The 17,774-nt window shown below is 54.6% G+C and overlaps 1 protein-coding gene across 3 annotated transcripts in view; it reads left to right on the forward strand.

Annotated features, from left to right (window-relative positions):
* The window catches only part of AJAP1 (adherens junctions associated protein 1), a 123,129-nt gene that overhangs the window by 46,250 nt on the left and 59,105 nt on the right, over nucleotides 1-17,774 (forward strand). For 2 of the 3 annotated variants that reach the window (XM_035716520.2, XM_035716521.2), the window contains exons 1-2: nucleotides 993-1,133; nucleotides 9,266-10,077. In XM_035716520.2, the coding sequence (XP_035572413.2) occupies nucleotides 1,096-1,133; nucleotides 9,266-10,077 (850 nt within the window). In that variant the 5' untranslated portion in view covers nucleotides 993-1,095. Of the gene's footprint in view, nucleotides 1-992; nucleotides 1,134-9,265; nucleotides 10,078-17,774 lie in introns of those variants that run through there. The other variant, XM_035716522.2, reaches the window with a different exon arrangement.

Below are 17,774 nucleotides of genomic sequence, written 5' to 3' on the forward strand. Positions count from 1 at the left end.
TGCATGAGAACTTGCCCATGAGCCAGTTCCTGAAGGAGATGTGACATGGGGGAAGGGACCGCTGTGTGCCTGTGCTCTGCCCAGAGCCCTGTTCTGAGGGGTCACCCAGTACCAGGCATGCCCCAGCATCCCTGCTTCCCTACCACCCTATCCTCTGTCTCGTTAAAGTTGTACTGAACTGGGTCCAGGTGGGGATGGACTGTGCCCTGGGCTCTTAGTCCTGGATGCCCAGGGGAGCTTCTGAAGACAGGACAGAAGCTGGACTTCTCCCCCAAAGAGGCTGGTTAGTGGGGCCACAGTGGGGCCTGGGTCTCAGCCTTTTGTAACAACCCTCTCCCCAACCAAGTGATTCTCACATGAGGCCCAGGCTGAGAACATGTGCTGGGCTTTGCAGAACTGCCTTTGGCTTTCCAGGGTCCTTCTGAGCTTCCTCATTCTGCACTGACTTCAGTGTGGGGATTCATGTTACCAGGCAGCGGGATTCTGGTCCAGCTCCTCTTACTCTGTGGCTTTGCCAAGTGTGTTCTTTTGCCCAGAGGGATATGACGTGTCTCCTGGGATGGGCCAGCTTGGGCTGGGGGCCTGTCTAGATCTTTGTCCCCACCTGCAGAGGAAGCATGGGAGGTATGGCGCAGGGTACCTGGAGAGACTGCCCAGCTGCTGGGGCAGGTGCTGGCCACATCCAAAGTGCTGCCCAGAGAGGACACAGGCATGATGTAGGAGGGAGAGGAGCTGAGCCGAGGGGACATACTAGTCCTGGATGGCCTGCCTGTTGTCCCAGCAGAGTGGAGGGCACTGGGGACCTGGCCGCAGCAGCAGGGCTGTGTATCAGACTCGCAGAAGCCCTGCTCCCCACTCCTGGGGAGAGAACATTCCCACCCACGGTGCTACCCACCCACTGCTTGTCACCACTTCACTCCTCCGGAATGCTTGCGGGCACGTTGCCCAGGCAACCAGAACGCCAGCGCGTTGCTATCCTTCAGTCTCCTTCAGGCACCTGCGAAGGCTGTCGAGAACATCCCCCGTACCTCCGAGTCCTGCAGACGCTCTGCTCCAGAGCTCCTGGGGAGGGCAGAGGGCCCCTTGGCATCCCTGATGGCCTCAGGGGAAGTGGAGGGGTTGTGCCGATGCCTGTGAGTGCTCATGAGGAGCTAAGCCTAAAGGATTCACCATGGGATCCTGGGACACCTGAGGTTTGGGGAAACTGAGGCACAGGGAGGTCGCGTGAATTGCCCAAGCTCACGCGGCCAGCATATTGCAGTGCCAGGATGGAAGCCGGGCAGCAGGCTCTGAGCCCCTGTGTCTCCACCATCTCCTGCTCCTTCTGGAGCCTGAGTGGGTGGGTCATCTCTGAGCCTCTTTACTCTTGGGATAAAGATGCTCATACCCCTGTCATCAGGCCCTGGGGGGGTGACAAATGGAACATGGCAATAGGGCTTTTTGACCTTGGCCCTATGGACACAGGGGGCTGTCCTATCCCCTATAAGGTGTTCTTAGCATCCCAGGGCTCTCACTAAATGCCAGTAGCACCCTTGGATGCTGGCAACCAAAAACATCTCCAGACATTGCTGAATGTCCCCCCGGGGTAAAGTCACTCCCAGGGGAACGTCACTGACACATAAAATGCATTTCATGAACCACAGGGCACTGCAGAGGTGCCAGGGGTTATCATTTTCAGGAGCATGTGAGGCAATTCCTTGGGACTGCAAGGCCCTGGCTGCTGCCAGAGGTTGGCAGGGGTTGTGGAGTAGCACCTGCCAGGGCCCAGGGCCCACCCCAGACCTCCCCTCTGGGCGGAGCCACCATGCAAATAGGGTCCAAGAAGGTGGAGCTCCCAAAGGCCACAGGTCACGAAGGTTTTGTTCCCTTTACTTTTCTTAGCATGTCTCTAGTCCCACAGGTCTGGGCTTGTTGGGACCTTACGTCCCTGAGTCCTAGACTTGGGGTCTGGGTCTGACGCCAGCTCTCTGTGACCCCGAGCAGGCCCCTTCATTGGTGGGTCTCGTGCTGTCATCATGTGAGTACTGAGTGTTTGGAGTGTTTGGGATGGGACAGGGGTTCGGTAGCATGGTGCCCGTAGAACGCCCATCCACAGACACTTCAAGAGAACTGGCTTTGTCAAGAAACTGGCGTTGCATTGGCCTGTCCACTGCTTCTCACACGAGCGTGACCCGAAACACTTTCCTGAGGTGGGCAGACCCGCTCGGTTCCCAAGCACGAGGGGGCTGAGATGCCCAACTTTGGGGTGGGCTGAAGCAGAGACTGTCTTTGTTGCTTCCAGCCAGGACTTCCTGTGATTTGGGTACAGCGGAAAGACCAGTAGAGCAGCTAGTGGACACACATTTGGGACATGCTCAGAGTCCTCTCACCCTTGCCCTGTAATGATCCCCGGAGAAGGCCACTTGCCTGCGAGTACCTTCTCTGCAGGGTGCTAGCCCTTGGCTGCCCCTGTGAGGGCAGGACACACATCCCTGGGCCACCCCAGGAACCTGACCCAGGGCTGGGACCTACTCCAGCAGGGGAGGGTGCTAAGAGACCCCAGAATCCCGCCCCAGGCCCCCTTGCCCTGCAGCAGGCAAGTAGCCAAAAACTTCTTGTCATTCTGGAGGTTTCTATCCCACGCGAATGAATGGCTCCTACACGGCTCCTTCCCCGTGGATCAAGTATCACGTGTGTGCCTGACATCCATGGGGCCACCGAAGATGAAAGCCTATAGGCAACCAGAGCACCTCTCCTGAAAGAGAGGGATGCTTGTAATCATAGTAAGTCACAGGGTAAAGCAAGCGAGGGGTGGCTCTAACAGGACACTAATGACGACAGGCTGGGGAATCATTCAGGTGAGTCACGGCTCCCTTTCTCTCTCATTAGGAAAATGGGACCAGCGACTGCCTTCTAGAAGACAGTGTGAATGTGTGTCTGCTCCCTTCCTGGGCCAAGGCTGGGGTGTCCTGCCCCGAGTGGGGAGCGGTTTCTGCTCCTGAAATCTAGCAGGAGACGCCACACGTCCCGTTGGCAGCCGGGGACGCGGGTGAAAGCCTCCGGAGCGTGTGGTGGGGAGAGAGGAGGCAGCCTGCTGGCCCCTTCTGTGTGGGTCTTTGTGCCAGAGAAGTTGGAGCAACGGGGGGCGGGGGACCAAGGGGTCACTGGGTCTCTTCCACACCAGACACCAGGGTTTTCCCTTTCACCTAAAGCCACGTTTCTCTACCTGATGGAAAGCACACGTCCCACCAGGAGGAGACACGGTGATGAGGCTGTGTTCCTTGTGGGTGCCCCCCACCCAGGCCATCCCTGCAGGTGGACGTCCCTTCACCCGGGACCCAGGGTCCCCGGGGAGCCCGTGGTGAGTCCACCTTCACCCCTCAGCATGACCCCCTTGTCCTGACGCCTCCTGATCTGCCCCCCCCCACTTCTGTGGGTGTGTTTGCTCACATAAACTCTTTATTTCATAATAGTTTTACATATACAGAAATTAAAAACATTTTTGAAAAGAAAAGCAGATAGAAATCCTGCGTTCTCCGCCCCCAGGCCGCTGTCGGGTTAACATCTCACATCACCACGGTGTGTCTGTCCTAACTAGGGAAAAACACCGCTCGTGACCATTCGTGAAATCCCTCACTTCGTCTGGATTTCCCCGGTTTTTCTCTGACTTCTTTTCGTCTTCCAGGATTGCGCTCAGGGCACCACATGACGCGTAGGCGTCACGTCTCCTGAGGCTCAGTCTTGGTGCTGACAGTTTCTCAGACTCACCTAGTTCTTGATGACCTTGGCAGTTTCGAGGAGGACTGGTCAGGGATGTTGCCGAATGTGCCTCCATCCGCACTTGTCTGGCGGTTTTCTCGTGGTGAGACTGGGTGACGGGTTTCGGGAGGAGGTGCCATGTCCTCCCTGTCACGTCACGTCAGGAGCGCCTGCTGTCAACATGACTCACCACCACGGATGTGACCTTGACACTGGCCAAGGTCCTGCTTGCCAGGTGTCTCCACTGAAAAGTGACTTCCCTCCCCTTTTCTCGTGCTAATTTTGGGAAGCAGGTCACTAAGCACAGCACACGGCTTTGGGGGACACCCGCTCTTCGTAACTCTTCAAAACTCACCTGATTCCTAGCCTGAGGAGATGGGATGGGACACATCTAAGGAAGTCACCATCCCAAACCATCGGGAACCAGCTTCTCCATCCAACAGTTATGCACACTGTGGCTTGTGTCCCAGGCCAGCTGATGATGAGCTCAAGAGCGGACGCTGTGGGGGCAGGGGTGTTCCTTGGTGGTGCGGCACTGGGACTAGGGGGCCGTGCCGTCATCCCCGTGGCCAGATTCCAGGGCTCGCAGGAGCTCCTGGCCCTGCCGAGTCTCACTGGCCCGGGCCCCTCGCATGTGGGAGCCAGCCGCTTGCAGGAAGCATTTCCCTGCGAGCCCCCTGGGGAACCGTGTGACCATAAGTGGAAAAGAAGTCTTTCTCTCCCCTAATTGACCGCAGTTTTCTTCTGTGAAGAAAATAGAAGGTAGCGAATTCAGTCTCAATCCACTGAATCATAGGGAAGTGTTCTTAGGGGGAAAAAAGATTTCAATAAAAATTTAAAAGGGGGAGAAGCAAGAAAGCCATGAACCAGAAAATAAGGGGGATGGTGCCGCAGCCCCTATGTGGACGTGGCTGGGTGAGGGTGGGGGTGCTCACTCTTCACAGCTGGGCCAGGATGCTGCCCCACGCGGGCTGAGGGCCAAAGGGCCAGACACTCGGACGAGCCCAAGCCCCCGTGAGCACTGCACACAAGCCTGAAAGGTCTCTAGGGCACCCTCTCTGCACTTTGCTGGCAGCTCAGATGCTGGCTGCAGCCTGGGTACCCTTTCCCTCCTCCCACCTGCCTGTGCCCGCACCTGTGCCAGGAGCTAGACACCCTGCAACCCACCCCAGGCCGGTCCACCCTTGCATGCATCCCCTTCTTGAGCTACAATCTTCATACCCTAAGTTCACCCCCCTTCATACTGTGCAGTTGTCTACGGATTCACCAATTCTGGGCATTTCATAAGCGTGGACACTCAAAGGATGTGGAACCTGACATAATCGGCTTCTTTTACACCATGTAATGTGTTCAAGCTCCAGCCATGTTGAAGCATGTGTTGGTGCTTGCTTCCTTTATGAGGCTAAAGAATGTTCCCCTGTAGGGACAGATCACGTTTTCTTTGTCCATCCACTTGAGGGCCACTTGGGTTGTTTCTACTTTCCACTCTTGTGACTACTGCTGCCGTGAACATTCATGCACACCTTTTTGTGTGGACTTTTGTTTATTCCCAAGAGTGGAAATGCTGGCGCAACTGGTAACTATGTCTTGGAGCAACTGCTGAGCTGTTTTGCGTAGCAGCTACACCATTTTACATCCCTATCTCCTCACATCCTTGGCAACACTTGGACCTGTCTTTGTGCTGTGACCGTCCCCTTGGGTGTGATGAGGGGGCATGTCCTCAAGGGGCGTGTGGATGCCCCTGAGCTTTGGGGGAGCTGGCATCCGCTCTGTCTACCCTGTGGCCTGGCCTCCCTGGTGTGTCCCATGGCAGGTCTGACGGCTAGTGGTGGTGCTGGCAGCCTCAGGGCCTCACTACTACACCTGGGAGGGGTCCTCCACCACCATGGGAGTGGCAGACAGCACCCCAGCGCCTTCCTAGGGTGTGCTGGACTGGGTCAGAGGGCAGAGCGGTGCCGGGTCTGGGCCAGCTGGAAGGATGGAGAGAGAGGGCCCGCATTGCCCCCCATGGGGTCCTTGCACATGGGACTGTATCCCCTGATGCCAGGATGCCCTGTGTGTATCTCTGGAGCATGAAGGTCCAGACTGACATGGGCTGCCACTTCTGGTGACAGAGCAGAGGGCTTGGGACCTTCGGCTCCCCTAGAGAGACCTGGCCTCCCTAGGGAGGGGCTCTCTCTGTCCCCAACGCTGACAGTGAGGACGAGGCTCTGTCCCCACTCGTCCACCCGCCCTCCTAATAGTCTCTCTCTGACAAGTCCAGCACTTTAAGAAGGAAGAAGCCGGACTCGAAGAGAAACAAAGCAAGCTCTCCCTGCTCTTGCCATCGGTTGGTTTTTCTGCATAACAGCCAGGCGGTGTGGAAATGAGGGGGTTTCTATGGTAACCAATTACAGCTCATGATTGGTGAAAAATGACAGAAATATCCTGTGTGTGAAGTTATGCTGGGGCAGGCAAGCAGGCACAGGCTGAGGTGCGGCGGGTTTCATTTCCTGGGGCGATATTTCTCCAAGTACCGACGGCACACAGGTTCGCCTGTGGCTGCTCTTCATTCAGCCTGTCTGGTGGGGCCAAGCAGGGCCTGGTGGGGTGTGAGGGGCCTGGTGGGGCCAAGTAATACCTGGTGGAGCCTTATGGGGCCTGGTGGTGTCTGGTGGGACCTGGGGGACCTGGTGGGACCTGGTGGGATCTGGTGGGGCATGGTGAGGTCTGGTGGAGCCTAGTGAGGTCTGGTGGGACCTGGTGGGACCTGGTGATGCCTGGTGGTTCTAGTGGGTTCTAGTGGTAGTTGGTGGTCCCTGATGATAGCTGGTAGGGCCTGGTGGGATCTGGTGGTGCCTGGTGGGACTTGGTGGTGCTTGGTAGGACCTGGTGGGACCTGGTGGGGCCTGGTGGTAGCTGGTGGGGCCTAGTGATAACTGGCGGGGCCTGATAGGGCCTGGTGGGCCTTGGTGGGGCCTTCTGGACTGAGGCATCTCTCTTGTTTGAAGGAGTGTTAGTTCCCTGGGAGCTGGACTCCCATCCAAATGTGCAGAGTGGCGAGAGAACCAGAGGGTCTAAATCATCCATCCTCACTGAGCCACCTGTGGTCGCCCTGGAGCTGTGCTTACCATGTGCATGGGGATGTTTCACACTGACCTAAATTTCTGTGTGTGGTGACAGTGGCCTGGGTCCCTGCACGGGGCTTGGTTGGCTGTGCAGAGAAATTGCACACCGGCAGAAACTCAGTGCAGAGGCATTAGCATAATGAGCGATTCCTAATTTCTGCAGCAAAGCACTTTCATTCTGATTAAAAAACTGGGCCCTTTTTATTTGGGGATTAGTCCTTTTCGGTAATTAGCGTTCATTAATACAAGTTTCTTCCTTTCAACATCCAGATGACAGGCAGGGAATGGCACGTGCCTAAGTACCCACCAGAGAAGAGGCGGCCCAGGCACGTGGGGCTCAGTGCAGAATGAGGAGGGAGCTCACACGCAGACACACTCACACACGCACCGACATGCAGACCCCACACTCAGCCACACCTGCATGTACACACATGTGCATATATGACAGGGAGGCACATAGACTCACACTCTTGCACACTCACTGACACACTCTCACACACAAGCACCAACAGGCAGACCTCACGCTCAGCCACACCTGCACACACACGTGCATATATGACAGGCACACAGACCATCCTCCATAAACTCAGTCTTGCACACCCATTGACACACTCACAGGAACACCGACATACATGTAGACCCCATGCTCACTCACACCTGCACATGCACACGCTTGTGCATATATGACAGGCAGGAACACAGACCACCCCCCCAGGCTCACACTTTTGCACACTGACACACTCACGTGTGTGCACCAACATGTAGACCCCATACTTGGTTGCACCCGCACAGATACACACATGCATATATTACAGACAGGCACACAGACACCCCCCCATGGACTCACACTCTTGCACACTCATTGACACACACACACTTACTAGACATGCAGACTCCACACTCGGCCACACCTGCACAGACACACACATGTACATATGACATACAGGCACACAGCCCCCACAGACTTCTGCTCTTACACACTCACACATTTACACACTTGTACTTTGGTCTTTCACAGGCACTGATGCACTATCACACGGCAGCAGTCACACAGGCTGACACGCCGTCCTGAGACACACTCCCGTGCACACATGCACACATGACTCACACCACACACTGCTCACTCACTGATTTATTCCCTTTTAAAGTCACGCGAAACCTCATAAAGAAAAACTGCCAAGCCTTTTTTTCTACAGGGCTGGTCTTGAGCAGCTTTTCAGGCTGGCGGCTCAGCACACCGAACGCCCTCGCCCGCCCCCGCCCACTGTAGTCACTAACGTCCTGGATCCGTGTCAATTTTCAGACGTGACGCCGGTGACAAGTACCGACTTTGAATGGCGCCTGTGCCTGGTCCTCACTTACCTAAGCTGGTGGGAGAGGGAGCGTGGGCCCGGGGCCCCCAGCCCTCCACGTGGCTGGCTGCTATGCTCTGGATGCTCACGTGACGCTCCGTGCACCCACCTGGCCTCATCCTCCCTGCAGCCCCCGCCACTCTCCCGGGTCTTGTGGGGTTTGCCCTTCCTCCCGCCCTGCCTGGAGCTGAGGAGGTGGGGGATGCGGTTTCAGAGGGCACCTGCGCTGAAGATAAATAGGGAAAGCCGAAATGTCAACAGAACAGCACTTGGGCAGAGTTGGCGCATCGATAAACTTCCAGCTTATCCACAGCAGATCTCATTTTCCTGAACAAAATCCAGAGGAGGCCAAAAATAAGAAGCTTTCCTAGCGTACAGCATCCAAGACCGCAGCCTGCACATTTGCCTGAGGACGGGGTAGTGGGGTTTATGGACCACACCATGGGGCAGGGGCTTGGCAGATGCCTGGCCTTCGTGCCCCCTGTGGAGTCCAGCGGGCTCAGCCCCACAGAGAGTGGAACCCCCGCCCCTCCGGGCCTCGGGGAGGGGAGGCTGTGTGCTCAGAGACAGCCGCCTCGGGCCGGTCACTTCTGTGACACAGAGGAAAGAGCCCAGCCCTGGACCCAGGGGATGGACCGAGCTCCCAGCTCTGCCATCCTCTCACCACACATCCTCACCACTTCTCCGTTTTACTCAGGCCAGAAGCTGAGCGGGTCACAGAAGGTGTTTGAGATCGTCCTGTCGGCCGAGTTGGGGGTTTTGAGACTCAGTTTCCCTCCCGGGTCACGTCAGCCGCGTGCGTTGCACACTCCCGGGGCGAGATGGGCCGTGCAGGCGGGGGAGCCGGCTCCTGGGAGCAGGTGCATGGGGACGGTGCTTCTGAGATGCTGACGAAGTGGCACTCGAACGGGGCCGAGCGGTCGGCTAATGGAGGGTTTCGGTTTCCCTTTTGAAGTTAGGATCAGCGCTCGACGGCAGAAGAGCGCTCCGGTGCCCCGGCGGGGGTGGAGGGACAGGCAGCTGCGCCCCCGCGCCACCCCCTGACGCTGCTCTCTCTTTTCCACGCAGCTCCATGTCCATCCGCTGGCCGGGCTGCTCCCTAGGAAGCCATGCTTGGATACTTATAGCCATGTTTCAGCTCGCCATGGATCTGCCGTCGTGCGAGTCCCTGGGCCCGGGCCCCGACTTCCGGCTCCTGCCCCGGCCACCGCAGCGGCCGCCCCGGCTGTGGAGTCTGAAGAGCGGACAGGCGGCGCGCATCCCCGTGCCCGTGTGGAGCCCGCGCCCGGCGCGCGTGGAGCGCAGCCACGGGCAGATGCCCAGCCCGCGCGCTAAGCGGGCGCACAGACCCAGGGACCAGGTGGCCGCCCTGGTGCCCCGAGGGGGGCTCGCCAAGCCCCCCGCCGCCGCCAAATCCAGCCCTTCCCTCGGCTCCTCCTCCTCGTCCCCGACCCCCGCGGGGGCCGGCGGGGCAGCCACGGACCAGCAGGCCCTCCTGCGGCGGGGAAAGAGGCACCTGCAGGGGGCCGCCTTCAACACCTTTGACTTCCGGGGCAGCAGGCCCACCACGGAGACGGAGTTCATCGCCTGGGGGCCCACGGGGGAGGAGGAGGCCCCGGAGTCCAACACGTTTCCGGGGCTTTACGGCCCCACCACGGCCTCCGTCTCACAGACACGGAAGACAACTGTGGCCACCGCCACCACCACCACCACAGCCACCGTGGCCACCTCCACGACGCTGCAGACTAAGGGGGTCACGGAGCCCCTGGGCCCCAGGAATAGGATCCCGGTTGGGGTTAGCACAACGGAGCCTTCCACCAGTCCCAGCAGAGACGATGGTGAAGACGTCAAGCCCCCGCGGATCCTGGGGGAGACCTCAGGTACAACCGCCTCTTTTCTGGTTGGGGTTCGGTTGGGGTGGGAGGACGTGGGGGTGTGGCTCACGAAGGATGCCGAGCCGTGCCCCGGGACGCGTTTTTTTTTCTCGGTGGCAGAAACTAAAAGTGTGGACAGTTGGGTGGCAGCCTTGGGGACGGAGGGGGGATGTGCATCCAGGGACTTGTGTGTCCTGGCAAAGGTGGGTTGTGCTCCAGTCATGCTCCAGCCGGCGTGTAGCTAGTAGAAGGGAGATGGGACAGGGTCTCTCTTTAGTGGTGGCCTAGAAGGGGACGTGGTGGCTGCCTTGCCAGTGTCACGGGCATCTGAACCCCACCACGCACAGGGCCGCATCTTCCCGAATGGCAGCGCCTTGACTTCTGGGAGTAAGATATGGCCTGGGAGTAAGATATGGCCACAGCTGCTGGTGTAATTAGGGCCCATGTGGAGTCTCCGGAAACGTGCAAGGGTGTGGCCCTGTGGAGGAGTGACTGCCAGATAGGGATCCCTTTAAGCAGCAGAAGAGATTGAAGTCAGGTATAAGGAAGAACTTCCTGTGGTTTCGCTGAGGTTCTCCACACCGACTCAGGTTGGGGAGTGTATTCTCTGGAGATGGTGTCACAGGTGTTTGGAGGACAGGGGTCAGGACAAATGGCTCTGGTTCCTCCCCCTGTTATTCTAGGTGCATAGGACAGTTAGCATTTCCTGGCCTCGAAGTAGCCACTGCAATGTAGTTCTTGTTTTTCTTTCTTCTCCTCTACCTCCTCTTCCAGTTGCTTCAGAAGGAATAGCCCTTGAATATCTGCCAGGCCATAGCTTGTCCCGTCAGGGGTAGCCACAGCCACGTCCCCAGCCCCACGGCTGGCTAAGGGAGATGCAGAGCCCAGGACCCCTGTGTTCCAGCCTGCCTCTGGCTCCCTGTGCCACTGTGAACAGGCCCCCACCTCACTCCCCACCAGGACCAGGATGTTCACAGGTCGAGCCTGTGCTCGCACATCCCAGACAAGCGGCAATACTTGCTAGCTCTTTTTTTTTTTTTTTAAGATTTTATTTATTTATTCATGGGAGATGCAGAGAGAGAGGCAGAGACACAGGCAGAGGGAGAAGCAGGTTCCATGCCGGGAGCCCGACGTGGGACTTGATCCCTGGTCTCCAGGATCATGCCCTGGACTGAAGGCGGCGCTAAACCGCTGAGCCACCCGGGCTGCCCACTTGCTAGCTCTTAAAATGGGATGCAAATTGCAGGATATCAGCACGAAGGGGTGGTGGTGCCGTGTGGCCTCCTCTGTCCCCTGTCTGTTTGCTTCTCCACATCCTAAGGGTTCAGGGCTCCTTGGTCCCGGGAAGACCCTCTTTGGGACCTGGGAGAAAGAAGACAATTGCTCCCCAGGGCCTGTCGGCAGCATTGGTGCTCCGGTTTTCCTACAGGCCTCATCAGCACTGGACTCTGCGTCTGGCCATAGTCAGGAGTTGGATAGGTTTTCACAGAGTGGGTGGCTTTTGTTCGATGACCTACTTCCTTCCTTTACCTGGACAAGAGAACTGCAGTTTTTATTATGAGCAATTCTTCCCTAGAGAGCAACGTATCTATGAAAGCAAACCCAACTCCATCTCAAAGCCAGGGGCCAGGCCCAGGGCTGGAGGCTGTGAGCTTGGAGCACGGAGGGAGGAGGTCTGCAGGGGGTTGCAGGCCATCTTCCGGGTGGCCTTTGTCCCGAACCTATGGACGCACAGCCTGCAGCTCATCCTGTCTGTGCCAGATGCCTGAAAGCTGTTTACAAAAGCATTTGTTTTTACCTCAATAAGCTCGCAAGCCATCATTATAATAGAATACAGTGCTGTGTTCATTTCCTGTCATCCCCTCTACATACGTCACTTACTATATAGGCACGGATGAGAAAACAAGTTCCCATTTATTCCAAATTACATTTGTTATTACTAAAGTTAAATGCTCGGGACAGCATTAGAAGGCTTAGCAAATTAATTCACAGTACATTGGATGTTGCTAATCCAACTCGACAGATGCTTATCTTGGAAAAGATTTATGGTTCTTCATAATATAATCTGGTGCTAGATTAATTTGTTTAGCAAAACAAATTTAAAGGGTGGGGGGAAATATGTGTGTTTGCTTTTAGTGCAGAGAAATGTTAATTCTGGGAAGTGATGCTGGATGCTGAGAAAGGACGCCAGCAGCCTTCAGCATCCAGGCCAAGGCAAAGCAAGACAGGAAGTGCTGAGCTGACGCCTCTAATTCGGTGCATCACAGCCCAGCGGATCCCACATAAGTGGCCCAAGCCCGGGCACTGAGAGCCCTGGCGGAAGCCCCACGAAGCCAAGTCCCTGCTTGTCCTGGCAGTCACCACACATAGACTGGGGCTCCCAACTCTTCATGGAGCATGACTGCTGCTCACTCTTCTCAAACAGAGTTAAGGCCGTAAGAGTAGCCTTGGAGATCCCAGAGCTGTGGTCTAGGAGGCTGTGCATGCCCTATGTACTTGCAGGCCACAGACCGCCTGTGCATTGGGCTCTCCTGCAGGTAGCTGTGTGACGCTGGGGAAGTTCTCTTCTCTCTTGACTTCATCTTCTTCACCAAAAAAAATAAATAAATAAAATAAAAATAAAGCTTAGAAATATCTCTTCCAAATGATGGTCATGAGGATTCAGCAGAACAACACCAAGCACATGCCCAGGTGCTTCTGTACCCAGCAAGAATGACTCCAAGGAGAAGTTTGCAGGTGTCAGGGGCCAACAAGCCACCAGGGACATGGAAGTCTTCTCATCTGAGACACACCCAGCTCTGCCCACTCACTGCTGAGGATACTCCAAAGGATAGAGTTAAGGTTTTGGAAAGTGATAGGAAGAATTTGTTAAGTCAGCTCTGTTGTCCAAAGAGATGTCTCTGGAATCAGATTTGGGGAGTTGTGAGTTTTTATTTTTGCTTCTGTAGAGAGGTATTTGGAAAGGAAAAGTTATGTTTGCCCATCTGTCCAGAACACAGATATCAGTGGGATAGAAAAGTAGATGGCTAGAGATTTGGGGCACTCTGAAATCCCTCAGAAGCTAATACTGCGTGGAATAGCTACTGGAATCATCAAATGGTCCCTCTCCCAGTGACCTCCCTGTAAGTGAGTGATTGGGAAGTCTCTTCTAGTTTTAGTGTAGTGGCTAAGAGGGTCTGCCTTCAAATTCCTGGCTTTATCTTGTATTAGCTGTGTGGACTTGACAACCTGGTTATCTGTTCTGTACCTCAGTGGGAGTTACAGTATTAACAATCTTACAATGTTGCAAAGATAAAGTGAGATAGTATATGCCTGGTAGTCAGTGCCTGGCACATAACAGCTGTTCATTACATGTTTGCTGCTGTTAACATGGTAGTGATGATGGCAGTGGTGATGATGTTGGTGATGATGATGGTGATGAGATTGGTGATGATTGTGATGATGATGGTGATGATGGTTTTTTTATAATAAATTTATTTTTATTGGTGTTCAATTTGCCAACATACAGAATAACACCCAGTGCTCATCCCATCAAGTGCCCCCCTCAGTGCCCGTCACCCATTCACCCCCACCCCCCGCCCTCCTCCCCTTCCACCACCCCTAGTTCGTTTCCCAGAGTTAGGAGTCTTTATGTTCTGTCTCCCTTTCTGCTATTTCCCACACATTTCTTCTCCCTTCCCTTCTATTCCCTTTCACTATTATTTATATTCCCCAAATGAATGAGAACATAGAATGTTTGTCCTTCTCCGATTGACTTACTTCACTCAGCATAACACCCTCCAGTTCCATCCACGTCTAAGCAAATGGTGGGTATTTGTCGTTTATTTTGTTTTTGTTTTTGTTTTTGTTTTTTTGTATTTGTCATTTCTAATGGCTGAGTAATATTCCATTGTATACATAAACCACATCTTCTTTATCCATTCATCTTTCGATGGATACCGAGGCTTCTTCCACAGTTTGACTATTGTAGACATTGCTGCTAGAAACATCGGGGTGCAGGTGTCCCGGCGTTTCACTGCATCTGTATCTTTGGGGTAAATCTCCAGCAGTGCAATTGCTGGGTTGTAGGGCAGGTCTATTTTTAGAGTGGCTGCACCAGTTCACATTCCCACCAACAGTGTAAGAGGATTCCCTATTCTCCGCATCCTCTCCACCATTTGTGGCTTCCTGCCTTGTTAAGATGGTGATGATGTTGATGATGATGATGTGATGATGTTGGTGATGGTAATGATGGTGGTGGTGATGATGGTGGTGATGATGATAGTGATGATGATGGTGATGATGGTGATGGTGGTGATATTGGTAATGATGATAGTGATGTGATGATGAAGATGGTGATGAGGCTTCTGGTGATGATGGTGGTGGTGATGGTGGTGATGGTGCTGAGGCTCATGATGATGATGATGGTGGTGGTGGTGGTGGTGGTGGTGGTGATGATGGTGATGGTGATAATGGTGATAGTGATGATAATAATGATTCTTATCCTTGTGATGATTTGCTACCACTAACTTGCTGCTACATTTACTGCTCCACTGATGAGGTCATTTGATGAGATGACTTGATGGAGTCCCGCATCCTCGTCCCTGACCTTGGTGCTCTTTGTGGAGGTATAGATGGCACTAGGTACGAACTGCTTGGGATGGAAAATCACCTGGCTGAGGTTCACTGAGGCATTGAGCTCCAGCCTTGCATGGTGCTGGCAGAGGGTGAGTGTCAGATGGGGCAGAAGTTCACTTGAGGTCGAGAGACGAGGACTCCCCACTGCGAAGCACCATCTTCCTGTGACAGCTCTCTTGCTGGTCATGTTCTGAGTCTGGAATCACAAAGTCTCCTGGGAGAAAACCACAAAGTCATTTCCTGGGCTTTAATCTTAAAACTCGTAAAGGGAGCTGTGGGGAATTCAAGCCAGCTGATTTTGGTTATTGCATTTGCCCACTGCGGATCTCCTAGGCTGTGGGTGCTAGGCATACAGCTAGTGCTCAGTAAAGATTTCTGCGACCTGATGTTCTTAGACCTTCCTGCTGGCACCTGGACCTTGAGATTCCCCAGCCTGCTCACATACATCTGTTGTTTCCCTCAATCGTCCACATTCATAGCTCTAGAAGGCATGCCACCCAAGAGGGGCTAAGAAGCCCTGAAAGGTCTCCAGTGTCATTCAAGGTTTGTTCCCATTTGGATTAATCATGTATTCATGACACCCAGCAGCTCAAGGAAAAGATGGCTCGGATGTCATCCTAGTCCTGCCTGGTAATTTTTACATTGGGATTCACTCATGCGTTTCCAGGGATGATTTCCAAGTTGCTTTGTCCTTGTCACCAGGGGGCCTTCAGTGTCCTTTATGTGTGTCCCACTGTAAGCAAGAGGACAGGCCGGTGACATCCTCTCTCACACCGATAGTCAGCTGACCTAAACAGCAGAGCAACCTCTCGGAGCAAGTCTCACGTTGGGAAATATTTTCTAAATGCTGGGGTAAAAGTGGAAGGGAGTTAGGAGCAGCTGCGACAGGGAGAGACGGGCTCTTTTCCTTCTGTTTAAAGCTGTGATGGTGGTTTAAATGCTGAGCCCCTTTTAATTAACTTGCTGGGTGTTTGCTACCAGGAAAGTGAATCCTTCCTTAATTTAAAGATATTTGAAGCAAATGACTCATGAACTTCAAAAGTTTTGAGCGGCTTAATTGGGCTAAGAGCAACCATGAACAAATGAGTGTTCAGAGCTCGCTAAACATCCTGCACTCAGTAGCCGGTGAGCCTGGGCTTTAAAGGGTCTTAACTGGGACTGTGGAGTGGATGTGCCTGGTTTTGCGTGGTGACCTGTCGTGGCACGGGTGGGATTGTGCGTGTCAGCCGACAGCTCTCTGCACCCGTCCAACCTCCCAGAGCGCTCCTCTGTTTTTGCTGAGCAAAGCTGTGTTCACACCAAATGGATAAATGAGCTCCAACTCATTAGAGCCAGCCTCAACGTCTTCTGGAGATGACTGTCTCACCAGCTTATTGCATCTAGCACTTCTTATGCTTGTTTGGTTTCCGCCAGAACCTCCTTCTCCTCCCAAGAGCAAGTTAGGCATCAGGAAGGTTCTTGAGTTCTTGCGGGATTGTGGTGCCTGTCCTGGCAGCCTTTCTCTGTTTCCCTTTGCCCAGCCCTCAGGACTGTGGGAAGGGGCCTGAGCTCACACCCCCTCAATCCGGGCACCAGTCTCCTCAAAGGGCTGTAGGCAGGGTTGTTGGCAATGCAGGTATTGGGGGATTGCCCCCCACCCCTGCAGAATGTGCCTTCCTGACATCTAGTGCTTCACTAAACACTGGATGGGTAACAGACCCGTTTGATATACGGTGGATTGAATTTATGGTTTTCATGCATTCACAGGGGAATGATTCTAAGCGTAGAGATTAAATATTAGACAGAACATTATTTTTAGAATTATTTGACGATGTGAAGAGGACTGGTTTTGGAATTTCCAGCTTCTGATCTGTCTTGCAGGGAACTGTCAGCTCCGCGCTTGGTTGATATGAAATACCGCACTTCAGGGTGGGGGAGGCGTGAAAGGGTATGAAAACCTGGGCCCTTGCTGTCTTTTCAAGGAGTTTAAAATCTATTTGGGAAAGTCAGACAGGAAAGGACACAAGCCTGCCTAAGAGAGTAGTGACAGTTAAGGACGGGAGCGGAAATGTCAGAAAGCCCCAGCTTGGGCAATCATATAGCAATCCTGAAAACCCAGTAAAGAAGGAGGGGGCCAGTTCAGGTGGGAAGGGCCCTGCCGCGCTTCCTGGAGAGGGAGGGTATGCATGAGCAGAGCATCGGGGTGGGCAGAGCACACGGAGCACTCGGAGACTAGAGCCTGGAGGCCTGCATGGTAGAGGCAACAGAGCAGGAGGCCTGGGACTCAGTCTCCTCACATCTAGAAAGACACTGGAGAAAGAATCCCTGAGGCCTCTCCTCCAGCTCTGAAGGTCCATCAGCACGCTCGTGGCTCTGTGTTGCTTCTGCCCATAGCCAGGACAGTGGCCTGCCCTGCCCCTTTCATCATCAGTGAAAGGAGAAGGCTGGTGAGCGTTGGCCCTCCCCTCTTCCGGTCCGGGGTCACTCCAGGCACTCAGCCCAGTAGTTCCCATGCACAGCAAGCTCTGGGGTTGGTGGGGGCGGGCAGCTGTGGCCGGGATTTCCCAGCTGTCAGTTGAGGTGAGAAGTCACCTGTCCCTGAGCAGAAGTCACCCACCCCCATCCAGGAGAAGCCTGGCGGAGCTGGTGTCCAGCTTGAAAGGGCCCCACGTGCATGTACTTGCTAGAAGAGCATAGCCCTCACCTCTGCAGCAGGTGGGTTCCAGGTGAAGTATCAGTGTGCCCCAGAGGTCACTGCCTGGTCCTGGAAGCTCAGCCAAGATCACAGGCACACGCCTGTTGGACATGCCGTATGGTCCGACGGGCATACAAGGCCTCCCGTCTTGGTTTTCACTGTGGTCCAGTGAATCTCTGCCTGGGAGTCTGTTGCAAAGAGATGAAGGTCAACAATGCCAGAGGATTAAGTATCTCTTCCAGAACTTTCCATCAGCAGCAGGAATGCCCAGTATCTCTCAGGAGCAGAGGTGGAAGTGTCTGCTGAGTGGACCAAGGGTGGGACGTGAGGGCAGTGAAGCTGGTGCTGATAGGGGGAGCCCCTGCCTTGACCCAGGCATGACCTGGGCCTGGGCTGCCTGCCGTCCATGGCC

This window comes from Canis lupus, chromosome 5, assembly GCF_003254725.2.
Source record: "Canis lupus dingo isolate Sandy chromosome 5, ASM325472v2, whole genome shotgun sequence".
Lineage (NCBI taxonomy): Eukaryota > Metazoa > Chordata > Mammalia > Carnivora > Canidae > Canis > Canis lupus.